The sequence below is a fragment of the Zalophus californianus genome, chromosome 12 (genome assembly GCF_009762305.2).
Source record: "Zalophus californianus isolate mZalCal1 chromosome 12, mZalCal1.pri.v2, whole genome shotgun sequence".
Classification (NCBI taxonomy): domain Eukaryota; kingdom Metazoa; phylum Chordata; class Mammalia; order Carnivora; family Otariidae; genus Zalophus; species Zalophus californianus.
In genome coordinates this window covers 83,037,230-83,064,159 of record NC_045606.1, presented here as the reverse complement: position 1 = coordinate 83,064,159, position 26,930 = coordinate 83,037,230, and the positions used below count along the sequence as shown (strand labels likewise).

Genomic DNA, 26,930 nt, shown 5'->3' with positions numbered 1-26,930 from the left:
CCAGCATCCCCAGTGTAAAAGCATTTACATTAGTTGATGATTTGTAAAAGAAAGCAACAAACATACGTACACAGACTTGATAGTTTTAACAGTTTCAAAATACAATCCCTCTGCCCTTGGATCTATATGATAGGGATGTAGAAAGAAATATCTCCTTATTTGACCTCAGTGCTTCATAAATGATGGTACTTAACAGTTATAAAACTTAATTGCTCTCCTCTGGAGGTTCAAATAAGTTCATCAGTTTTAGCAATGGAGATAAAATGGCAAAAGAATGAAAGGATAAAATACTAAATATTTAAAGGTAAAAATAGTAAACTTTGAAACAGGCTCAGTAAATGCACCCAGACATTTATTTCCACCGTGCTGAACTCCATTAAAAATAATCATTTTGGTTAAAAAAAAAAATCTATCTTCTACTGCTCATCCCTCTTTCTCTAAAAAACTGAAAATACATCAATGAGTCTTTGAAGAACAGAATGGTAAATATTCAGAGAGTAATTCAACTGGAATAACCCTAGATATAAATAGCAAGTATAATGAGATAAAATCTGAGAAAAGAAATAACTTGTTTAATTCAAGGGACAGGTGGAAAAAAAAGGAGATAGAGGACCCAGACAGAAAACACAAACAGAAAACCATGGAAAGGAGCAAAGAAAGGCTCTAAGAGAAATCAGCAACTCGTGGTCGCTTATTCACCCACTGATCTCTTTTATTCTATTCCCTATCTTCTCCTCTTGGGTTTCCTAATGCCAGCCCAGGCTCCCTGCAACTCTTTACTGTCAATTCCATAGGCATCTGGGATGTACTGTATCACTGCTATCCAATATGGTAGCCACTGGCCACATGGAGCTATCAAGAACTTGAAATGTGGCTGGTCTGAACTGAGATGTACTGTAAGTGTAAAATATGCTTTTGAAGACAGTATGAAAAAAAATCCTTAATTTATATGGATAACATGTTGAAAGTATAGTATTTTAGAATATTAGGCTAAGTAAAATACATTATTGAAAATAATCATGTTTTGGGGTGCCTGGGTGGCTCAGTCGGTTGAGCGTCTGCCTTCAGCTCAGGTCATGATCCCAGGGTCCTGGGATTGAGCCCCATATCGGGCTCCCTGCTCAGCGGGAAGCCTGCTTCTCCCTCTGCCTCTGCCTGTTGTTTCCCCTGCTTGTATTCTCACTCTCTAATAAATAAAATCTTTAAAAAAGAAAAAAAAAAAAGAATCATGTTTTAAAGAAACTTTTTTTTTTGATGTGGCTTTTAGAAAAGTAAAAATACATATGTGGCTCACATTTACATTTTGATTGGACAGTGCTGCTATAGATACTTTATCAGGACCCACTATTCCTCATGCTGGTCTGGCCTTAATGATGTGCTACGAGTTGACCCATGAGGTAAATTATTTCTGTGGGCAAACACACTTCCATAGCTTCTCAGCTTCTCCTAGGAACAACAGTAGAAACAGACTTACCAATATACTCTTCAAGGTCTATGAAACCATCAGCATTCTTATCTATATCCTCCATTGTTTCCTAGACAGAAGAGGAGACAAAGTTAGTATCTGGTTGAAATTGAGGTAATAATTTATCATTCATTAAAACACACACACAGGGATGCCTGTGTGGCTCATCAGTTGGGTGTCTGCCTTGGGCTCAGGTTGTGACCCCAGGGTCCTGGGATCGAGCGCCACATCGGGCTTCTTGCTCAGCAAGGAGCCTGCTTCTCCTTCTCCCTGCCGCTCCCCCCACTTGTGTGCTCTCTCTCTGACAAATAGATAAATAAAATCTTACCCCCCCACCACACATATATGTATATGTGTGAGTATGGTTAAACCATAGGAAATTGCTGTTTTTCTAGGTAAAAAATGGTAAAACATTACTTGTTTTTTATGCTTCAACCCAAAAGAACTATGAATCTTCTTGGAGGAACACTGGTACACTGTTTAAAAAACGACCTATCCCACCAAGCCCACAATGATGTGGAACAGCCCTAGTTATGCTGAAGTCATTCTAACAGGAAATGTGACTAATACGTCTGTAGCTATAATCTATATTTTATGTTTACAAAACTATAAAGTCCATAGTTTATGTTTTATTGGTAACTGCCTTCTGTGAGAATTCTCCAGTATTACTGTTATTAGTGTCTGATCACTGGTTACAGGACATTTTTATTTATTTTTTTTAAAGATTTTATTAATTCGACAGAGAGAGACACAACGAGAGAGGGAACACAAGCAGGGGGAGTGGGAGAGGGAGAAGCAGGCTTTCCGCGGAGCAGGGAGCCCGATACGGGGCTCGATCCCAGGACTCTGGGATCATGACATGAGCCGAAGGCAGACGCTTAACGACTGAGCCACCGAGGCGCCCAATGGGACATTTTTAAAAACAGGATTTTCCTGGGGTACCTAGCTGGGCTCAGTCGGTATAGCATCCAACTCTTGATCTTGGGGTCATGAGTTCAAGCCTGATGCTGGGGCTTAGAGCTTACTTCATAATAAAAGCAAGCCATTCTTCCAGATACAGAGTAAAGAATAAAGAGGAAAAATAGTATAAGCACAAAAAGAGAAACTGAGTTTCCACTGAGAACCACTGCTCTCCACCAACCTGTACTACTATATCTTTCATGTAGTCATACTCCTCAGGGTGCAGGAAAGCTGTGAATTCCTCCTTTGTGGCAATGAGGTCTCCATCCTTGTCTGCCATTTTAAACCTCCGCTCATCTCTAACCATCATTTGTTTATAGTTAAATCCATCATCAGGGTCTGGATCATCTAGAAAACAAAATGTTTAACTCCAATCTTAAGACTGCCACAAAACATGAAAATGGGTGGGTTGAGGAATCAATTTCCAAGAAAGATAAACCAAGCAATGAAGAAATAACAGGTAAAATTGTAACAGTGTGAAAACATTTTGGTAATCAAAGTCAGGTGCAATGTAAATGTTTGCCACTCCAATGGAACCCTGGCTCCTTAGCTATGTAACCTATTACGTGATGCTTCGCTGTTTTTGGTGTTAAGGCTACTAGAAGGTTCAAGCTTTCTGGTTATATCTGAGAGACAGCAGTAGTCTAAAGTCATACAATTTGGGTTTGAATCCTAAACTCTACCACCTCCTAACTGTGTGATTGTGTGCAAGTAACTTAATTGTGCTTCAATCTACGCATCCGAATAATGAAGATAATAGTGGTGCCAGCTGCACAGGGCTGTCAGGAGGTGTGAATGAGCGAATAAATCCAAGTGCTTAGAACAGTGCCTGGCATAGAGTTGGCTCTCAATAAATGTTAGCTATTGCTATTTTTATTATTAGGCTCCCATTGAGAAGCTAGATATCAAAGGCCTCCTATCTCATATTAAGGCCACTCTGATTCGAGCAACAGAATATTACCCTCTGAAAGAACACACTTTAGTTTTTTCAGCCAACTCAGAGATCTACCATGAGTCACAAGTACTGTTTGCCACCCCCTCCCCCCATTTATGTAAGATTCTAGAACGCAAAACTAATCCAGAGTTAGAGAAAATAGGTCAGGGGTTGCCCAGAGATAGAGGATGGGGAAGGTGAGCAGGATTATAAAGGGACATGAGGAAACTTTTTGGGGTGATGGATATATTCATTTGTCTTGATTGTAGTGATGGGTTCACTGGTATATACCTATGGCAAAACTCATCAATTGTGCATTTTAAATATGTGCAGTGTACTATTTGTCAATTATACCTCAATAAAGCTGTTACAAAAATTAAACAGTAGATTACAACCAAATTGAAGTTGGACCTATCCATCTGTTAGGATGCTGAACTACATAAGCAGTATTTAGTCTCTACATAACAATCTAGAAGAATAAAATTCAGTTTAAGTTGAAAAAAATGTGAAGGAGATATCTGTAGGAAAAACGAAACAATAAACAACCCCTTTCAATCTGCTGTGTGGACCAGAAGGTAACATGTGAAGATATTATGAATGTAAAAGACACATTAAAGCTAAGAAACAATCTTTCCTACAACACATCGATCAGATAAAAAAAGATACGGCACTAGTTTTATAAAAAGACCCACAGGGCCCCTTTAACAGTAACATCACACTGCTGATTTCTGATCTAGAGTTCAATCCTTCCATACTTTAAGCCTTACAGTTTGGAAAACAAACTACTGCTCCATTTTGAGAGTTGGGCAGTTTGAAGCTTCATTCTTTGTTATGTGTCAAAATTCAGTAAGACGGCTTATTGAATCGTGAGTATTATGTGATACTCAAAACCGTAACAGGTCAAAGATGGAGAATTTAAGGAAAATACACCTCGTTTTTAAGATACTAAGTCATCTCTTCTAAACAAAGTTTAAGTCCTAACTACACAACAAAAATAAAGATAACAGAAGGGGCGCCTGGGTGGCTCAGTTGTTAAGCATCTGCCTTCGGCTCAGGTCATGATCCCAGGGTCCTGGGTTCGAGCCCAACATTGGGCTCCCTGCTCAGCTCCCACTCGCCCTGCTTGCGCTCCCTCTCTCAATGGCTGTCTCTGTCAAATAAATAAAATCTTAAAAAAAAAAAGACAATAGAAGACAACTTATATATTAAGACTAGATTCTTAACAAAGACCTCTCCTCACTGCTTTAGGGTAAAACATGGTGATTGCAATCACGTAGCCTGATAACATGCACATACATAAGGATGAAAAAGGAAGACAAAAAACTTTATTTTTAATAACTAAACTCATGTATTTGCTGTCACTGCTTGGAGTGCCAGATCGACCTTAAGTACCAGTTTACTGTGCTATCCAGCCTGCATCATTTTAGGTACACTCTTGATCTAGTTTTGATATAGCCGGAATAGATCTTAGTATTTCTTATTTTACTTGTGGCAGAGACAGCGTTAACCCTCCTTTTGTGGAAAACAGATTCATTAAGACAGATTTTAATTAAAAGCTAAGATTATTTATGCCTGAACTAAAAAACTGAATCAAGAACATACTCTCACAAAAATCCCCTCAGCACTTCTGTAAGCCACCTCATTACCCCAGCACTATCCACCCACATGCCTTGAGGGAAAGATGCCTTATAAAGATATTGCTTCCCTAGCAAGTGCTTCAGCTTATGCAGTCTCAGTAGAAATACCCATTACATTGAATCATTTGACCTGTGAGAGCAAAAGAGCTCTCAACAGATTTTTATGCACATAATCACACAAGGAGTTTAAGATTCATTCTGGATAGCAAGTGAGTGCCTAAGTCTGAACGGGAGATTTATTAACACACCATTTTGTTTAGATCACCAATAGCCTACCCTTCACTCTATTTTTATAAGTCCAAATAAATCAGGAGGGTGCTGGCTTTCAGCCAGAAAGCAAGAAGCACAGGGTGCCTCTCCATCTGCACTGACTTTTTAATACACATGTTCTTAATTGGGTGAAGGATATGTTTGGTTCTTGGCTAAGTGTCAAGCATGAAGAGAGACTGCCACTTTAGTCTTAGGAATGAGAACAAGCCCAACACAGAAATAAAAGTCTCTTCACTAGAAATGCATGCAGTCCTGTAATTAACACAGACAGCTGGCTATCCAGTGGGGGAAACAGACCATTATACACTCACTGCTTGTTAATCAGTGGTGGAGAATGCCTGCTTTAACTGAGAAATTTGCCTAATTTCCAGGATAAAAATGCAAGAAGTAACATTTATACATTCTTATCTCAAATTGTAACCAAGTAGAGGAATCTCACTAACAAAAACACCCTAAGTCATCAACTCTGTAAGATTGCCACCTAGCATTCAGCAACAGGCAAGTGTAATAAGGAAAAGAAAATTACTAACAGGTGGCCCAAGCCACACAAGCTACCAAATCAACAGAAAGCAATCAAAGTCACATTTATTTGCCTTGAAGCATTTGCATAGCAGGCTGATAAACTCATGTGCCAGAGAAAACAAATGGGAAATTTTCATTTCTAAACTTCGGTAGGCAGACATACTAAAATAAAACAGTTAAATTTTATCAAGGAAAGCTACTATATTTGATATTTATTTTATTAAGGAAAGACAGTAATCTTCCTATTCTCACCAGATAAAGGAATCTTAATTTGGTTTGAATTTCAGGTCCAAGACTTTAAAAAAAATGTTTTTATTTAAATTCAATTTATAGTGTATTATTACTTTCAGGGGTAGGATTTAGTGATTCATCAGTTGCACAAAACACCCATCAGGTCCAATACTTTAATGTGACCATGTCAAGAGACATCTCGAAGTCTCTTGCTTCGCATTATTGAAACAATGCAGCCTTTTAGATGAGATCTACCCCAAATAATGGTCTCTGAGGGATCACAGAAAGAAAAATTGGTAAAATATCTGAAATGCTAAAGATGTAGAAGATGCCAGACCTTAGAAAGCCAAAATTAAATACTTAATATACACATTTAAAGTTAATAAAATAAAGGGAAATCAGTTCAGCACTGGACTATTTAAAATGAGCACAATTTCTTCCTTTCCTTCACTGTGTGACCCATTTGTTTCTTTGACTCAAGACCATAGTCTCTATCAGGCTGACATCTTGCCCCTTACCCAGGTAAGTGCCATAAGTCACGTTTCTGTACTCATCCCAGGAGATTAAGCCGTCTTGATTCATATCAAACTCGTGCCATTGGTTTTCAACATTGTCATATATGTATTTCTTCTGGGCGTGCTTAATCCAGGATTTCAGCTCCCCCTCCGTCACAAACCCATCTTTATCCACGTCTATTTTATCTACAATCATTCTACAAGACAAAACAGTTACGTTTCAAGGTGCCAGCTCCATAAGGCGTTTTCCCCCAGACAGTAGGGACCTACCTAAGACGTAGCCGTAGGTGGCATTTTTATACTCCTCCCAGGAAACGAGGCCGTCCTCATTGAGGTCATGCCCCTTCCACTGTCGCTCTACATCCTCGTAAATCCAGCGCTTTTGTGCAAATTTAATCCAGTCTTTGAGCTCATCCACAGTGACAAACCCGTCCTTGTCGCCATCTATTTTACTTACAATCTTTCTGTAGAAAATGCAGAGAAATCCAGCAAGAGGTTAAAGGGACACAAGGCTCTACACTTAGCCAGGTGTGTGCTGTAACTAGAGGTGTTGCCCAGGGCTAAAGCATGGACATAAAAAAGTCTCCAAAAAACCTTCCAGACAAGCAACTGAAAATATTTCTCATAAATGGCCTGTTACTGGTCTGAAATGAGCCATCTAGATAAGGTAAGCACAGTCCGTGGCTGGTGCAATTACATGCAAAAGCAAACCCAGTCTCATCCCTTTAGGGGTAGGTTACAGCCAGTGCCAGAATTCAAGAGTGAATACCCATCCCTATCTGGATTCTCCAATCTTTGTATCAAAAAACACGCAATCTTTATGTTTTTCTTTATTGCTTTTAGGAGAATCTCAATTTCTCGGTAAATAATCACAATCACTGATATGGTTTTCTAAAAAATTCAAAAATTTAAACCAGACTTAAAAATTCAGTTGCTTTAAAAAAAAAAACACTTTTGTTAAAAATATAAAGATACAAAGATAGTTCTGGGATCACTTATACCTCAAGATTTAAAAAACAGAAACCAAAAAACCAACACACACACACACACACACACACACACACACACACACCCCCCCAAACAGAGGGGAAAAAAAAAATCCACAAAGTTACACAAAGACAGAAGGACAGATGCATGCTTACTCTAAAAAATAGCTAGCAGCTAATTATACATTATGTTGGACTTTCACATATAACCACAAAAACAGAGAACTCTGAGGAAATGACGTGGTAAGAATGTCTGCCCCGACATATGTGAGCTTAGGAGAATGTTAATAAGCTGAGAGGATGAGGATACAGATGATAAAACTACAAAGCTAAAGAATCAATATACTTCACTCTTCATGAGCTTTTCTTCCAGGTTTGCCATTCCAAGTTTAACTTAAGAATTTCGAAATATGTGCATGACATGAAAACCTGTGAAGATGCAACCACTCATTTATAGAGGCGCAGACAACCTATATAAAGTCACCCAAGTCAGTGGCCCAGTTTGGAAGGGGAACTTCAAATCAAAACATCCAAGAGATTTGAAATCTTGGCATACTCCTATGCCCTATTATTTGCAGGACTGAAAAAGGCTGTCACCTGGTAGCAAATGTCTTTTCCCACTATGCATCATTTTATGAATACAACATTGGAAAATGATTAAAATCAGAATACTAGTGACACTATGAAAAGAGATTCATCTTGATATTCAGTATGCTGTTAGCCTTAACTGTCTAGTACTCAAACTCTGTAATTTAACAAGCATTTTCCTTCAGGGAATGTATAATCTAGCTTTTGCTCTAAAATGTTAATAGAGGGGCGCCTGGGGGGCTCAGTCGTTAAGCGTCTGCCTTTGGCTCAGGTCATGCATGATCCCAGGGTTCTGGGATAGAGCCCCGCATAGGGCTCCCTGCTTGGCGGGAAGTCTCCTTCTCCCTCTCCCACTCCCCCTGCTCGTGTTCCCTCTCTCACTGCTGTCTCTCTCTGTCAAATAAAATCTTTAAAAAAAAAAAATGTTAATAGAAAAGGTAAAGCAATAAGAAGCTGTATCTTAAATACCCTCCTCTATCTACCTGGGCATAAGAAATTTTTTATTTTGCAATTTTAACCCTGGAGAGTTTAAAAAAATATTAAAACATTAAGTTCTACCAGTATTAAAAACTTCTGCATTATCTATAATGGAACCCAGTTTATATCCAAATGGTATTGACTACCAATACTGCCATTGTACCGTTAAGAAAAAAAGGGTTAAGGTATCAGAATGCCTCCCAGTCTCAAATGAAAATTTTAAAATATTATAAATAGCCTGAAGAGAAGGATCATTCAGATAAAGAGGCATATGACTGCTCAAGATGGGCTTTTGTTAATGAAGTTGGCTGAATGCCACTCTTATTCCAACAGAAATATCTCAAATGCTTTAACACAGAGGTTGGCAAACTTTTTCTGAAAAGGGATAGATAGCAAATATTTCTTATTTTGTCGGCCACATATGGTTTGTCACATATCTCTATATTTTAATAACCATTTAAAAATATAAAAGCCATTCTTATCTTGCTGGCCATCCAGCCTGCAGGCAGCTGTGAAAGTACACTGGAAGTGGGTATGTCCTATTTTAGGCACTAAGCTCTAAACTCTCATCTTTTAAAGCCTGTGCAAATTTATGAAGCTAATGGTGTTGTTTTCCTGTGACCCTGAAGAACCCTACAGATGTAGTTATGATGCCACCAAATAAGCATTTATTTCAGGATAGACACAATGTACTTCGTGGACCTTATGTTATTTCTCCTAAGAGGTAACACATGCCTCTACATTTCAAGAGTCAAAATGCAAATCCTTTGTGTTTGTTGTTGTTGTTTTTCTAAATGAACCTAAGTAGGCTCCAGGAGGATTCATAATATTCCTGAAATTTTTAGCATGCAAAATTTTATACATATTCATATGTGTACTTTTCTGAGGTAGAGTCCTTTGCTTTCCTTAGACTCTCAAAGGGGTTAGCCTGTGATCTAAAGAAAAGATGATGAACTGCTCTAGTTCATTTCTAAGGCAAATATACCAAGGGTGAAAACTTTTAATATTAAGGACCACCACCTCAAAACAAATAAACCTCATCTGAAGGACACATAAATGAAAATTAAGTACACTTAAGACTTCTTTGGGTGGCAGGGGGAGAATACACACATAAGAAAAAATGTTCTATTTGTCAACATTCTTAAGAAAAAGGGAAAACTATATTAAATGTTCTTAGATATTACTGAAGATTTTAAAATAATAGTGAATTTTTGCAACTATAAGTGTAAACAATGATCTCTCCTAATCACTTGTCTTCTATATAGGCAGAAGGGGTGGGGTGGGGAATCTGTTGTCCCCAACCTCTGGTGTGCAGTCACCTATCAAAACAATGTTTAGAAATGCCACAATGAATCACTTTAAAAACAAAAAAGAAGAAAGTTCATCTGGAATCCTTGCTTCCATAGTACATCACCTTATTTCTCATTATCTCCAAAATTTAGAAGCAAATAGTATTCATTCATACATTCTATGAAAAGCATTATTTTAACCATCTTATTCCAATCAAATATAGTCTGCTCATGTGTTGACCTTTTGCTATTTACTAATGACAAAAAGGAACATTCTCTCTACTGAAAACTGCTAGCAGAGCTATTCCACTACCTGCATAGAGCCAGAACATACTGATTGACACCAAGGCTGAAGGCCCTTCATTATTTAAGAATAATTCTGTGAAGAGCCATGTGCAGACCCAAATGTGGGTCGGACATTATTAATAGGTAAGACATGAAGACCAAAACACCCTCATGCATCCCTATTTTTAGCCCAAATGTTAGCACAGTTAGATTAAAATTAAAAGTGAGCGTGGTCTCTTAAAGTTAGAAAAGCAACCTAATAGAAGATTGACTCTTTAATGTATTTGTTTTTTCTATTTTCAAATGTTTGAAGACAGTTTCTCATTCTACATAGCAAAATCTTTTGAGTGTTTCTGTCGGTGTTTAAGAATAAAATATTTTACCCTTTAGTTAGCAGATAATCCAATGAAAGGATAAAATAAATTTACTCTGAAGTATCACCCAAAACAAACTGTTATGTTTTTTTTTTTTTTAACATTTTATATATTTATTTGTCAGAGAGAGAAAGAGAGAGCGCACCAGCAGGGGGAATGGCAGGCAGAGGGAGAAACAGGCTCCCCGCTGAGCAGGGAGCCCAATGTGGGACTCGATCCTAGGACCCTGGGATCACAATCTGAGGCGAAGGCAGATGCTTAACCGACTAAGCCACCCAGGCGTCCCTCTGTAATGTCTTCTACTCATAGTACTATCCATGATGACAAAATACTTTTGGAAATTCTTATGTGGTACAACTTTCCAAACAAATCTCTTAAATATATTTCAGAAAGTTACACCAATGGTTCTCATTAAGGAGAAAATGTTCACTAAATTAATCCACATCTCCTCAAAAAGCAAGGCTTTGGATGAGGCCCCCCCCCAAAAAAATCTTAGCTCCTCAGAAATAATCAACTGGGATTCCACCAAATCAACTCACTAGGTAAAAGATGCCTGCTGAGAGCCACAGAACCCAACTATGGCCCAGCTGTTATTAAAACAGCAACTCACAGGGGCACCTGGGTGGCTCAGTCATTAAGCGTCTGCCTTCAGCTCAGGTCATGATCCCAGGGTCCTAGGATCGAGCCCCGCACTGGGTTCCCTACTTGGCAGGAAGCCTGCTTCTCCCTCTCCCACTCCCCCTGCTTGTATTCCTGTTCTTGCTATCTGTCAAATAAATAAATAAAATCTTAAAAACAAAACAAAAAAACCCAACAACTCACACTCTGACATTAAGAACATTACTTATTACGATTGGTTTGCTTTTGTTTTTTATTAAGCAAATATGTGAGAATGAAAACAAAGAGGGTGAAGGACATTCTCAGAAATCACAAACTGTATAGAAATTAGCCCAGGGGTCTCATTTGCAGTTTATCATCCACTCAAAGGCTTGGCTTGGGAAACAATGAATACGTCACAGATCGTTTTTAAAAATTAAAAGCATCAGGGATGAGACGCCCCCTATGTAATGTTCCTCTGGAAATAAGATACAGTTCAATCCGGGTCCTGTAGCATTTGGTACTTTTACGCAAAAATGACTTTGCTTTGTAGAATGAGGTAAAACTGTTACTCAGTGGAGAAATGTATGAAAGCAAGCAATTAAATTTTAGCGGTAGGAATTCTGTGGTTAGCTTTCAGAAGAATGTAGTTCAAAACAGTTTTACTGGGTGGCCAAGCCAGAAGAGAAAAAAAGAATGAGTTGATTTACAAAGAAATGTCATTACTTTAGCCCCGAGAGCTGGCACCTTACCCAAGCCTTTCCTTGCTCTCTTCTGGTGTCAGCTGATCAAAGGTCTTTGCTTCTTCAGCACCCAAGAAGGCATCATGGTCATAATCAAAACTCTGAGCATCATTGTGAACTTTGTCGCTGAGCTGAGGTTCATGGTGTACACGGTCTTTCTTTTCTGTGGGCTTGCTCAAGGCAAAGGCCGTGCACAGGGACAGGCACATAAGAAACTGTCGCAGGTCCATGATAATTAGATCTTAAAGAAAAACAAAGGTTAGTTAATTCAGGAAGCAGTGCACTCTAATTAAGAAATTAAAAGCTCATATCCAGTTATTAATCTGATACTATCCCAAATATTATTACTTAATCCATAAACCAAGAATGGTAGAATATCAGACTTTCCAATTTTATGGTGAGAAATTTTCACTGGTTTCCTTCATCTGATTGGAAGCTGACATGGAATCAGTTAAAATATCCACCCTGTTTAAGTAGACTCCCTTTTAAAAACACAAAAGTAGAACATTAACCCTCTTGCCCAAGTTCTTAAGACTTAAAAGCAAAAAGACCAACATTTAAATTTAGACTGACTCCAAATAACTTTACTTTTGTACTGTATCAGGGGTCTGGTTTTTAAAACTGGCTGGTTATTAGGATCACCAAAGCAGCTTTAAAAGAATTTCCCCTACTGAATTAGAATCTCTGAAGTCTGAAACGTTTCTCAGGTGATTCTGGTGATCATTAGATGAGGAACCATGAAATACTGGAGATTAGTTGTCCTATACACAGCAACAAGTTGTCTCCCATATTCATGCTCAACCTCAAACCACCTTTAAAGATCAAACCATTCAGATAGTACGGTAATGGAGAACAACTGCTTTAGAATCGCTTATCCTGGGTTTCCCAAACTTGCCCAGGCATAATGATGCTTAGAGTACTGTTCAAAGTACAGATCCCTGGGTCCTACTCCATACTTTCAGAACCCCGGCAGTCACAGCTGACTCTAATGAACAAGCACAAGGCTGGAACACTTTATCAAAAAATGTTGACCAAAAAATTGCAGAGAAGCTGCAGGATGGTAACTTGTTTAGCATACTCTACAGATTCCCCACAGTATTGTCTAGAGAGGTTACGGTCTTAGAGAAAAAACTATAAAATTAAAAATCAAGAGGAAAGATTTTCCCAATTTTCGTATTTTAACTAATCTTTCACCAGTAGAATATGGATTCTAATGCCTTTCCCCACTGCAGGGAGAGTCAGTTTTTGTAAATTCACAAAATCTCTTAACTCATTTCCACTTGTAACCAATGGCTCCCTTACCGGACAGGCAGGTGGTTATTAGGCATGAGGCTTGATTGTGGGTTAAACTGTGTCCCCCGAAAAGATATATATGCTGAAGTCCTAACCCCAGTACCCATGAATGTGACCTTATTTGGAAACAGGATCTTTGCAGATGTAATTAAGTTAAAATGAGGTCATTCTGGATTAGAGGGTGGGCTCTAATCCAATGACTGATATAAAAGGAGGGAAATTTAGACAGTCACACAGAGAAGAGAATGCCAAGTTATGAAGAGGCAGAGATTGGAATGATGCATCTGCAAGTCAAGGAATGCGAAGGATTCCAGGCAACCCCAGAGGCTAGGAAGAGGGAAGAAAGGATCCTCCCCTAGAGCCTTCAGAGCATAGCTCTGGCAACACCTTGATTTCTAACTTCTAGCCTCTAGAACTATGAGAGAATACATATCTGACCTTTTAAGCCACCCAGTTTGCGGTTAATTTGTTACAGCAGCCCTAGGAAACTAATAAAAGGCTCAGTACAGAGGACCACTGTATCACATGAAAGGTAAATGCATTACCTTACCCTAATTTGCAGATTAAGCTAGCCAGACTTCACCTTCCCCAGGATGTCACTAGTGGAACCATCTAGTCCAAGGGCTCACAATTTATATGTAAATATTTTTAAAAACATAAAAATTCTTTCAGCATAACTTTTAACTTAGTGGTTCTCAATCTAGACTGTACCCTAGAATCACCCAAAGACTTTTAAGAAAATATGATCACTAAATCCCACCCCTAACTTAATATTTTTAAAAGGCAGCCAGGCTGTGAACCACTATTTTAACTAACCTCTTAAACAGCCATAGTAATATCTTAAGAAATTTGACCTGAGAGATGCTTGGGTGGCTCAGTCCGTTAAGCAACAGCCTTCAGCCCAGGTCACGATCCCAGGGTTCCAGGATCAAGTCCCACATCAGGCTCCCTGCTCAACATGGAGTCTTGTTTGTCCCCCTCTCTCTGCCCCCTCCCTGCTTGTGCGCACATGCACACTCTCTCCCTCAAATCTTAAAAAAAAAATAAAGCTGCAATCATACAAACACCCCTATCTATCTTGTTTCTTCCTGATTAAGAATTATTTATCTTAGGGGTGCCTGGCTGGCTCAGTCTGCCTTCGGCTCAGATCGTGATCCCAGGGTGCTGGGATCAAGCCCCGCATCAGGCTCCTTGCTCAGCGGAAAGCCTGCTTCTCCCTCTGCCTGCGGCTCCTCCTGCTTGCGTTCTCTCTGACAGATAGATAGATAGATAAATAAATAAATAAATAAAATCTTAAAAAAAAAAAACAAAACTGACCTGAAAATATACTTAATATGAAGAAACTGCATATATCCGATCCTGCCTGAAAGTTTTGGGAGCTAGAATGAATTGTTCCAGGGGAAAAAGAAATTAAATATGCCAACAGATTAGACATATTTCAATGTATCTGTTTTTCTTGTAACCCCCAAATAGTAAAGGAAGTTACATTGCATTACCTTGGATTTAGAGAGTCCTTTGGATTCAGTAAACTAAAAATGCTTACAACAGCTAATGGTGAGCATGTTACATAAAGATTCCTTAAAAGTAGGGCGCCTGGGTGGCTCAGTCGTTAAGCGTCTGCCTTCGGCCCAGGTCATGATCCCAGGGTCCTGGGATCGAGTCCCACATCGGGCTCCCTGCTCAGCGGGAAGCCTGCTTCTCCCTCTCCCACTCCCCCTGCTTGTGTTCCTGCTCTCGCTGTCTCTGTCCAATAAATAAATAAAATCTTTAAAAAAAAAAAAAGATTCCTTAAAAGTAGAAGGAAAGCAAACAGAGAAATATGTTTAATCCCAACAGAACCTAGAGAGATGATTATACAAAAGCACAACCTGAGGCCTCCATGAATAACTTTCAGTTTTATTAACAGCACACAAGGACACTGTATTCAATGCCTGGGAAAGCAGCACAGTAGGGAAGGGTGAGAAGATCCTGAAATGGCAGAGGAGTCATCAACAGAGAGTAGAAAGTATTCTACAGTAAAGAGGACAGCACCAATAAGTCACACAGAAATGCCTCTAAGGAGATGATTGGAGGCAGTCACTCCTGGAATGCTCATTCTCCAAAAAAATTGTACTCTTACTGGATGGTTGGTGAGACTGATGAAAACCCATAAGAAGCAATGTGAAAGCAAGACCAAGAAACCACTAGAGAACCAGGAAGAAGGTAGGACTTTTCTTTGGTAGCGGTTCCTACCCAACATCAGAACTCAGCTATGCTTCTGAAAGTTTATCAGTATTGTTTCATGCTATCCCATTGAAATGCCCAAATTTGTATACAAAGACACTTGCACAAAGATATTCCATAATGACAGTTTATAGTGATAAAAAAGGAATGGAAAACAAACAAAACCAGAGAACTAGTAAATACACATGAAATCTCTATTATGGGAGACTACACAAAGGTTAAAAAGAATGAGGTGGATCGATCCGCACTGAAGTGGGGAATTCGCCATGACATGTTAAGTGAACAACAAAAAAGCAACTTGCAAAACAATGTTAAGATTTCATTTATGTAAAAAGCGAAACCAAATAACCTCCCAGGTTGTTTGTATTTGTATACTATAGAACACATATGAACAAAAATGGCGTGGAAGGATAACATCTATCCGTAAACAGTGGTAACCCCCAGACTCAAGGGAGAAGAGATAGGGTGGGGTGGTGAGGCTGGTATGAACTTTAATATTGTACTCTGCTGTCTATATTTTGTAAATGCATACACACTCATGTGTATTACCTGTGTATATTACTTTTTAAATATTATAAAAACTCTTTTCAATACTAGTTGCAAAGAAAACATTTTCAAGCCATTTCTCCAGACTGAAAAAGGAGACTGAAGAAAAAACACATCTATTAAGACAAACTCTTTTTAAAGTAAAACATCCTGCTCTAGAGTAACACTTTAGCTTGTCCTTCAATAATTCAACTGATCAACCAAATCAGTGGAACAAGAGAAAATTAAGAGATTTAATGGCTCTCTTAAATGCCAAAATGAGTATGCCTTTATTTTAGGGCAAAATAAAACTTCCCTCTCAAACTACAAACACTTCTTTAGACCAATAAAACTCTGCAGAGAAAAGGAACAAATTTCTGTTGTGGATATTTTGTGATATATCCAAACAGTATCTATAATGTTAAAGGTTTACAAAATCAAGTAAAATCAAGTCACTGCAACAGATGATTTTCCTTATGCCTATTAATAAGGGAACTTCACATTTAGGAAAATTTTATAATGATTAATTACATCCTCAGAATAAAATACCCCAACAATTCTTTTTTTTTTTTAAGATTTTATTTATTTATTTGAGAGAGAGAGAGAGAGAGCACATGAGAGGGGGGAGGGTCAGAGGGTGAAGCAGACCCCCTACTGAGCAGGGAGCCCGATGCGGGACTTGATCCAGGGACTCCACAGGATCACGACCTGAGCCGAGGGCAGTTGCTTAACCAACTGAGCCACCCAGGCGCCCTACCCCAACAATTCTTGCATAATTCCTTAACAACACTTGCAAACCTCAGATGTTACAATATGAATAAATGCCTAAGCTCATTACCAGGCCTGGAAAAGATACTGTACAAGGTTTTGATACACGTAACATATAGAAATGTTAACAGTGATTCACTGTGATTTAGAGGCAAAGCTACATTTAAGTTTGAGGCTTAACATCTTGATAACAAGGATAAGAGGATTCCAGAGTAAGTCAAGAGCTTCTGCTTTATCATCTATCCATCCCTTTTCCTTCTCTTTCAATTAACTTCCAATCCCACGCCTCTAAACAATCAATACTTCTCAGGTCTCCACAATCCAAAATCAGTCTTTCCCAGACCTCGCTATTCATTCAAGGTTGCCCTTCCCCTTCCTTCACCCATAGGAGTGTCTATACTGCTATCTCTGCTCCTCACCACCTACTGCCACCCTGAAATCTAACTTTCTATCTACCACTGATGAAACTACTTCTTAAAAAGGTCACAAGGACCACGTGTTGGACAAAGCCAATGGTCCTACCTTCACCTCTCTGCAGTGGACAATAAAAAACCCTGCACTTTAAATAACTTTAAAAAAAATACACTTTGTACCCACATATAATATACCAAATCCTGGCTATTAGAAACTTTCACAAAGGCCTCTTGTGCTATGAATATAGACACTAAAAAAAGATTATACTAGATTTACCTAAATCCATACAGGACATAAAAATGTTCAAGTAGAAACAAAGGATCCCCAAGACAAAGGATATTTTATATGGAAAGATGTGAGAACAGTACAAAACAACCTTTCACACAATGTATTTGAAGAACTACATTAGTACAGTTATTTCTGAAGCATCTTTATCTTTTCAACCAAACTGAAACCAAATAATGGCCTTTCTCTTTCTCCTTCCCTCTTCATCACAGCTACACATCAATGGATAACAGGATATCAGGAAAACATAAATGGAGGACTTAGTTGTATGAACTTTTATCATGTGATCTAGAAGGTAAATCAACGGTTGTGGAAAAAGCATCTCCCCATCTCCTATTTCTCAAATGACCTGTAAGTTCTTCTTCCTATAATTCTGTCCCACCTTCACCAAGGGTAACATCTAATATTTTTTCTTAAAAAAAAAAAATAAATAAAGAAAGAAAGAAAGAAAAGAAAAAAAATCTGGGGCACCCTGGGTGGTTCAGTCGGTTAAGTGTCTGCCTTCGGCTCAGGTCATGATCCCAGGGTCCTGGGATTAAGCCCCATGTCGGGCTCCCTGCTCACGGGGAAATCTGCTTTTCCCTCTCCCTCTGCCCCTCCCCTGGCTCCTGCATGTGCTCTGTCTCTCAAATAAAATAAAATCTTAAAAAAAAAAAAAAAAAACTAGACCTGTACTGTTCAGGACTATAGCTATGAATCACATGCAGCTGCTAATAAGCACTTGAACTGTGGCTGGTGTAAATTAAGATGTCATATAAGTGTTACACTTTACATAGAAAAAAATGGCATTTTGTATGCACTGGATTAAATTATTAAAATTAATTTAATCTGTTTTAAAATTTCAGATGAAAATGTATTCATGTGACACGTACTATATTTCTCCTGGAAAATGCCATGTTAGAGACACAAACTAAACAGAACAGGAAAGATATCAAGTAACTATCATCCTTCAAAGTATATCACCAATAATGGTCTTCTGCAAAAGTTATTTTCATGAACTGCTCCAGTTAATTTATAAGGAGAAAATTAATAGCATAAGCTTAAATTTCTTTCAATAACAAAGATTAGCCTTAAGAATCAGTTTATTTTATCCATTCAAAAATTTCCTTGAAAGCTCTAAATTCTTGCCATTTCCCTCCCTTCCTTCCCAGTCATTGGTCACAGAACACTTAAATTGTTCCAGGGAAATTCAGATGTCTGTATTAAATACAACTTCTCAAGAACATTAGCACTGAGTGATCCCACAGGTATTTTGGTTGACCCAAGATCCATTGCTCAAAGTTAACAAGTGGGAGAAATGGGTGTGGTGGTAAAATTCCAGTTCTCTGAGCTGGATAATCAGCAAAAAAAGACAATCCTCTATAATGCAGCGAAAACAGGATCTCACTGCCTAAGTGTCTACTTCAGTTGTGGGTTGGGGGAACAGCCTGACAGCAGCTCAAGTATACTAAGGCCCAGGTTATAAAATCTAGAAATTAAAGCTATCTGGTTATCTGACATTCTTCACTTACAACTTTAGTGCAAGTACCACAACGGATTGTAACATTCAAGGAATAATGTCATCCTGACATGATCTGATAAAAGTTATGATAATAACAAACCATTTATTCAATGTTTCTCTAGTGACAAAGCAAATTTACATTAGATCATTAACACATTCTAATTCAATTATGTGTGGTACTGAGAGCACACACATTTATATGACAGCTGAGAACAGAAAAACTGCAAAATTTGTCCAAAGAAGAGCTTTGAGAATGACAAACTATTACTCAAGCTTCCTTAGTTCTATAACCAAAGCAGCTCAGTACAAACTTTAAATTTTTCTGGCTACGGAGTGAAAAAATAAGAAAAAAGTTCTAAAAATTCTGGAAGAAAAAAGTTTCCTTTGGGGCTGATGAAACTTTAACACATAATTAATTGCCATAGGAATGCTTTGCAAAATGTAGGGACAGGAACTCTGTTTTCTAGTTGCAATTTTGCAGTGCATGTTTAACACACATAAAGTCCTTGAGAATTTGGTAGTTATTTTAGCTCAATTTCCCTTCGGTGCCAAATGTCTATAAATAATTTTAAAGTCCTAGATGAAAAGACCTATCTACTATGATTACTCCATCTGGAAGTAATCCGTACCCATTCCTCTTAACTTTATAAAACTTGTTTGTACCACTTCACAATAAGGATCATAGGCTACTTTAAGTTGTCTCCTTAGCTCCCCTATAGATACATTTTTAAATAAGGCAGGACTCTCAGCTAATATAAATTAGTATCTTTCTACAGTCCCCAATACAATGTCTTACACTTTTTATATACCAATACATTTTACTGGATTAGTTGGACAGTACTTGGCAGCAATGCAGTTCCTGCCTGCTCCCCAACCCCCAATTCCCCTCACCAGATCTGGCCATCAGGCAGCAACAGGCAAGTGTTATTTCAGCTGTTTTAACTCTAATATATAAATTACAACATCAACAACACCCATATTCAAGAGTTCACAAAGGATCTAGGATGTTATGGCCTAACATCTCCAGTGGCTATCCCTGGCTACACCTCTGTCCTTCCAACACCCCTGGCACACCCATGTTATAGAAAATTTGTGTTAGTATCAATTACCAATCTCCTGTACTGGTGCAATGTATAGAAAATGCCACCAATATGTATCTTGTGACACATCACTGGATGAACGGAAGCCAACAATTACATTGAGAGTTAGCGGTAGGAGTTGATTTCAAAGCTGTAACCAAGTACCATCCACTCAGGCATACCCAATTCATCTTTATCAGTTCGTGGTCCTCCTAATTGCAATTCTCAAAAAAAAAAAAATCCTACTGGAGACCCCTGAATCATTGTAAAACTCAGATTAGACCTAGGCAACTCATCTTCTACCCCACAAATACAATTTACAGGTTTGTACTGTAAATTTGTACTATAATATTTAAATTCTTCAGTGATGGCCATCGTTACTTGGCTAACTAAATTCACAGAATGAGGTCAGACATGCATTTGTCTTGTGTCTCCCACTCTAGGGCAAAAAATAATCGGGAGACTACACGTTCTCTACTTCAACTACAAAACCACATTAGAAGCAACCTTATTCCCAATTCGTTAACGTTGACCTTATGGTACATGCCGCCAGGAAGTTGAATGCAATTCAATTCTCAGAGACATTACTCTGAGAATTTAAACAATCAGGAATTGAGATCAAGGGCCCTACAATTTTAGCAGGAGACCCAGGAAACTTTTGCCGTAGTGCACAAGCTGCTTTCAAAACTACCTACCACCTAACTATGCTCTTAATCAGGGCAGCTGTTGGAAATTAACTTTACTTCTCAACACAGCATGCCAAAAATCAGAACTAAGATCTATAACTAAAAGCAACAAAAAAGGTAAAATACAATTCCCTAAGAAAACTTTAAAAACTATTTCCCGTCGCTGACAGAAGTATGCAGCCAAACATGGAAGCTCGAAGCAGTCGGCTTTTCTTTAAAATTACACAAAGGTTTTTTTTTTTTTTTTTTAAATCACATAGTGTCTTCCCGCATTCTCCCCGACCCCCTCCCCCCGCCCCGTTTCTACACCCTCAAAGTCAGCGAACACGACTTTCTTGGCAGACGCACCCTACTCTCGGGATGTGGCCTTGGGGCTGGGCTGGAGGACACAGGTAGGCCGGTTAGTGGGAGGTGGCAGAGAACTGTTACAATAACACTACCCCACTGCCCTTCGACCTTCAGTAGGCAAACAGGAGGGACTCGGTGAGAGACGGGGCCCAGGGACCGAGGACGTGGCAAGCCAGGCACAAAACAGTACCCCCCAGAACGCAAAACCGGGAGCCGGAGTTCTCCGAGACTCAGGCCCCTTCCCAGCGCGCGCGGGAGGGCGAGCGGCGGCCTTCAACTCAGACCGCGCGCCGAGGGCCCCGGGGTCGCGAGCAGGCTTAGGGCCCGTTCCCCCCACGCTAGCAGAAACAGGGGCCCCGAACGAAGGGGACCCATGCCGCGTCGGGAGCGAGGGCCGACGACAAAAAGCGGAAAAGGACGAGGCTGCAGAAGAACTGGGGACCGCAGTACCTACCTTTCCTCGTAGCGCCCACAGCTCCGGTTCCCGCGGCCGCCGCTCACCCACCGGCTCAGCTCACGCGCGTAAGCACCGCCCAACCGGAAGCAGCTCCGCGCCCCGCCCCCATCCGCCTCGCCGGCGGCCTCCTGACCAATCATCAACGAACCCGCCGCTGACGTGCAGCATTCCCCGACATCCATTGGCCCTACAGTCGCGTAACCGGGATTGGCTGGAAAGCGCCACGTCCCCGCGAGCGCGCCGAGTGCGTGGACCGGATTCCCGCCCAACCCTCGTCCCTGGAGCTGTGGGGATGGCGGGCCCCAGCCCCCTACCCCGGGTGGCGTGTGGGCGCGACTGTCTGGCCGCCTGGTCCCAGTTCACAGCGCGTGACTCGGCCTCCACACGGCTTTTTGGATTACCCTTCCAGTTATCTTCATGCCCACAAGCACACAGGACCGAATTAATTCGACTGTATCAGTCGACAACTATATTGAACAATCCTAACTTCTTTCCCTTCAGCGCTACCGCCCTGATGTAGCCTACGGGAGGCTCTTCACTCGTTGGCTCCAGTGTAACTTTCAGCTTTATCTCCCACCAGTCCCTCCCACATAACTTGTGCTCTGGGCCACCACCATCTCGGTGTATCCTAACAGTTTGCCCTTTCACATCTCTTTGATCTGTCTTCATCATGTGATCTCCTCTGCCTGGACTAAGTGCGTTATGAATGCCAATAGAAGTCCCGGTTCAGTGTCGGTTAGCTTTTGAAGTCTTTCCTGACCCCAGTAGGTATAATTCCTCTTTTATTTGCCTTCCTAACACTTTGTATCTTCAATACACTTTGCCAAATTTTGCTATAAAAAGCTTTTTATCCACATGTCCAACTCTAGGCTAAGCTCCAGCGTAAAGATCTGCCATATTCATTTTTTTAAAAAGATTTTATTTATTTGAGAGAGCGAGCACAAGCAGGCAGAGGGGCAGAGGGAGAGGAAGAAACAGACTCACTGCTGAGCAGTGCACTGATGCTGGGCTCGATTCCAGGACTCTGGGATCATGACCTGAGCTGGAGGCAGATGCTTGACTGAGCCACCCAAGCGCCCCTGCCTTATTCATCTTTTTATCTACAGCTCTGACCTTTCTATCCAGTTCAGAGTAAATGCTCAATAATGTTAAGTGAACTGAATGGGTGAGCCCATTGCATGTCCCTGAGTTAAGAGGAATACAGGAAATTTTTCACTTACTCATTCAATTTCATGTCATGAAATTCAAACAAACATTGAATGAGGACTACTATGTTAGCAACACCAGTGGAACATAAACCTACTATGTTCTTAGCACATAAAGCCTCATACTTTAACATCCAATTGAAACAAGTAGTATGCTGATGAAAACTTTAAATACAAAGCAAGTTAACATACTTTTAATTGCCAAGGTGAAAGATTGGCAACCAATGCTTTAGGAATGACAGTGACCCTTGGTGCTAACCAGAGTGGTCTTCCCCCTAAGAAGGTGTGACTCAGACTGGACTAAGGAATTCCTGAATGCAACTATTCAGCAACAGCAGTAAGAGAAACAAGAGCAAGTGGGGGACAGAGAGGGGGAGATAAATTCTTAGGCCAGGTAGGGGATGAGGGAGGTAAAAAGGGAGGGGGCATGAAGAGAAAGCACATATGTAAGTTTCTCTAAGTAATACAAAGTCTTAATCTGAGGAGCCTGAGCTGAAGGCAGTGGGAATTGTGGGTCTTCTTCTGAAGGTTTCTAAACTCGTGCCTATGTGGGAGGTAGAATGAGATTGAAAGTGGAAAGTGGTTCTTTCTAGGAGGAACATCTCCTAATAGGGATTAACTATAGAATAGGCTGCATCAGGAGAAATGCCTCCTTGAAGTCAAGCACTGTGCCAGGTGCTGGTAAACCCACAAGGAATAGGACAGGTCCCCGCCCTCAAGGAACTGCAGTCCAGTGGGAGAGCCACCCATCTCGAAAGTGTCCTAGAGGAAGCCGGATAAGGTAGCGGGACTCTGCCAGAGATGGGGCCCTCCAACCCTGAGATTCCCTGTGCATAAGGGCTTGGCCTAGGTAGAGCAAGGAAAATGGAAAAAAAAACCTCTCATACACAAGAGAAATTTTTAAAGTGGAAATAACAAGTCCTGGACTTAGTGACTGCTTAGATGAAAGAAATGAAGGAGCACTCAAAAATTTAAAATTTTAATCATAGGAAGCTGGGAGAATGAACTAAATGGGTGTAAGAAAAGGGAAATGAGTTCAAGACATGGAAAGTCTAAGATGATGGCAGAATATCTAAGAAGATTCAATAGAGGCGCCTGGGTGGCTCAGTCGGTTAAGTGTCTGCCTTCGGCTCAGGTCATGATCTCAGGGTCCTGGGATCGAGCCCAGCATGGGGCTTCTTGCTCAGCGGGGAGTCTACTTCTCCCTCTCCCTCTGCCACTCCAAAGAACACTCGTGCATTCTTTCTCTCTCTCTCTCTTTCAAATAAATCTTAAAAAAAATAAAAATAAAAAGGATCAATAGGCTGGAGGAGATAATTAGAAGGATCATTGGCCAGGAGGCAGTTGAGGGAGCCATGAGAACAAATGAGCTGAGGAAGGAAAAGCACATGAAGCCTCAAGGGAGCCCTGAGTTAGAAAGGAGGTGGAGGAGGAAGAGGACTTGAAGGGTGACTCACATAAGAAATGTCACCTTAGCTGCCCCTAAAAGCCCGTGAGTCCTGGATTCTGTCTCTCAGAAAAGTACTGAAGTACTGTTTATGGCAAGCATGATGTCAACATCTGAAGGCTGATGTTCTTCAAGCATTCCCTAGTCTGCCCATTTGGTGCTACTTAACACTTACTCCACAAATAAATGTACTGTTTCCCATGTGCCAGATGCCATTCTAGGCACTGGGGATACAGCAATAAACAAAATGGACCAAACTCTCTCATGGTGCTTATATTCTGGTATGAAGCCAATAATCCAGATAAAAAAGCAAAACATAGAGAATGGGAAGTAATGATAGATACCAAGGAATAAAACAAGGCAGAGAAGAGAGTGCTGGGACTAGCCAGAGTGGTGTTGCAATCTTAGAAAGAGTGGCCAAGGAAGGCTCATAAAGAGGATGACATGTAAGTGAACATCTGAAGGAGGTGAAGAACATTCTAGGAAAAGGGAACAGTAAGAAGGCAGGCCCTGACCTGAAGCATGCTTGGAGTGTTCGAGAAGCAGCAGGGAACCAGTGTGGCTAGACTGTGGTAATTGAGGAGAGTAGAGAAAATGAGGTCAGAGAGGAGGGACCAGAGAGGCGGGCGAGGAGCAGAGGGACACCATGTAGGGCCTTTAGGCTATTGTAAGGACTTTCCCTTTTATTATGCCTGAGAAGGCATGGAAGAGACTGGCTATTTACCAGACTGTTTCCTCTTTCCTCTATGGACACAGCTACACTACAGTATGGACGGGTAACTGAGCTCTGGCCAAAGGAAAAGTAGCAGAAATGATGTCTACCACTTCCCTTGCCTTACCAACCTGTCATGGGCCATTCTCCAAGCTCTCTCTCTATCTCTGGCAACCCTAGAAGCCATGTAGTGCAGATGGCATTATCACAAGATGGAAGGAGCCCAGGTGCTTGTTAAAAAAAACTCTCACTGAACAGGAACACCTTTTTTGGACTTTTTCTGAGTGGGAAATGAATTTCTACTGGTTATTTTATGCCACTGATATATTGGGATTTATCTCTTTCAGAGCTAGCATTACCTTAACTAATACAGATGGGAAGACATTGGAGGGTTTTGAGTGGAAAAGTGACATGATCTAAGGTTTTTAAAGGGTTACATGTGACTGAAGAGGGTGAGATTAGAAAAAAGCCACCCCTTTAGGAGGTTTTGCAACAATCCAAGTGATGACAATGATGATGATGGCTTGGTCCAGGGCGGTAGCAGTGGAAATAGTGAGATGTGTTGGATCCTGCATATATTTTGAAAGTAGTTTAAAAGGATTTCCTGATGGGTTGGAGATGGGGTGGAGAGAAAGAAAGGAGTCAAGGATGACTCTAAAGTTTTGAGAAAGTAGAAAAATGGGGCTGCCATTGACTAGGATACAGAAGACCTTGGGAGGGGCAAGTCTTGAGGGATAATATTGAAAGGTTGGTTTTGGACATGTTGAGATGCCTATTAGATATTCAAATAGAAATGTCAAGTAGGCAGTTGGATAGGTGTCTGTAGAGTTCACAGTGTTCTGGACTAGAGATATAAATTTGGGAGTAATTGGTTTATGTGTGATATGCAGCCATGAGTTTTGATTTGGAGATGGTAGAGGGTATTGATGAGAATGAATCAGCAAAGGAAACTGAGAAGAAAAGTCAGTGAAGGAGGAAAGCCAGGATAGCATAGTGTTCTAGAAACCAAGTGAAGAAAGCATTTCAAGGACAAAGGAGTAGTTACTTATGTCCCACGCTGGTAACAGAGAGAGGAGGACTGATTAGCCATTGGCTTTAGCAACATGGGGATCAGGTTTGGTGGGGTAGTGGGCGCCAAAACCCGCCAGAGGGGTTCAGGAGAGAATAGGAAGCAAGACATTGGAAACCCTTTCAAGGAGTTTTCTTCAAAAGGGTGGAGAAAACTGGAGCAGTGGGGTAGCAGGGCCAAGGGAGGTTTTGTTTTGTTTTCTTCTATTTTTAAATGGAAGTAATAACAATATGTTTAGGAAAAATATCAGTTTGTTGCTGATGGGAAGGATCTAGGACTGAGGATAAAATTGATATAGGAAAAAGGGAGAATCGCTGGAGCAATGTCCTTGAGTAGAAGAGATGGGATGGGACCTAGTACAAAAGGGGAAGAGTTGGACATTGCTTAGAACTGAGACAGTCCTTCCATAGTAACAAGGAGAGAAACTAGATCTATGGGTCTGGTTCCAGGTAAGTGGTGGACATGGTGGAGAGATCTTGGAGTTCTCTTTCAATTGCTATGATGTTCTCAGAGGAAAAGGAAGCTGGGTCATCAGGAGGCAATGGGGGTTTGAGGCGAGAGAAGGTGTGAAGTAGCCATTCAGCAGAGAGAACAGATGAGGGAAGCATAGTGTGATCTCCAGGCAACACTGAGGACCCTCCTGAGACTTGAGATTATGACTTTGAGGTAACACTGATTAGTATATCACATGGTTTTCTCCAGACAAGTTTAGCAGCATGATGCAGGCATGGAGTTGGTGGAGAGCTGGACTTAGCCAAGTAAATAGAATCAAGTGGAAGAGACACAAAGGTGTTGAGGGTGCATGCAAGGGAATGGTAATAGTAATGATTGATCATGGAATCTAGGCTGAGGGGAAGGAAATGAGGATGTGAGGAGAGTGAGGGACAGTGAAAACCCAGAAGGAGCAACAGATTGTGGGATTAGCGGGTGGAAGGATTACCGGACTCAGGGAAAGACAGGCGGTGGTAGAGCTGGAGAGTGGAAGTAATGGGGTGGGGTACAGTTATTAACGACAAACTCTAGGATAAAATCGCAGGAGTTAGTG

At 40.5% G+C, this 26,930-nt stretch overlaps 1 protein-coding gene across 2 annotated transcripts in view; it reads right to left on the bottom strand.

Moving 5' to 3' along the window:
* Window positions 1-21,551, bottom strand: part of CALU (calumenin) — a 30,879-nt gene extending 9,328 nt beyond the window's left edge. Inside the window, exons 1-5 of one of the 2 annotated variants that reach the window (XM_027573491.1) lie at window positions 21,450-21,551; window positions 11,883-12,114; window positions 6,805-6,998; window positions 2,607-2,773; window positions 1,475-1,535 (exon numbers count right to left, since the gene is read on the bottom strand). In XM_027573491.1, coding sequence (XP_027429292.1) covers window positions 1,475-1,535; window positions 2,607-2,773; window positions 6,805-6,998; window positions 11,883-12,103 — 643 coding nt within the window. In that variant the 5' untranslated portion in view covers window positions 12,104-12,114; window positions 21,450-21,551. Of the gene's footprint in view, window positions 1-1,474; window positions 1,536-2,606; window positions 2,774-6,537; window positions 6,732-6,804; window positions 6,999-11,882; window positions 12,115-21,449 lie in introns of both variants that reach the window. The other variant, XM_027573492.1, reaches the window with a different exon arrangement.
* Window positions 21,552-26,930: the final 5,379 nt, after the last annotated feature.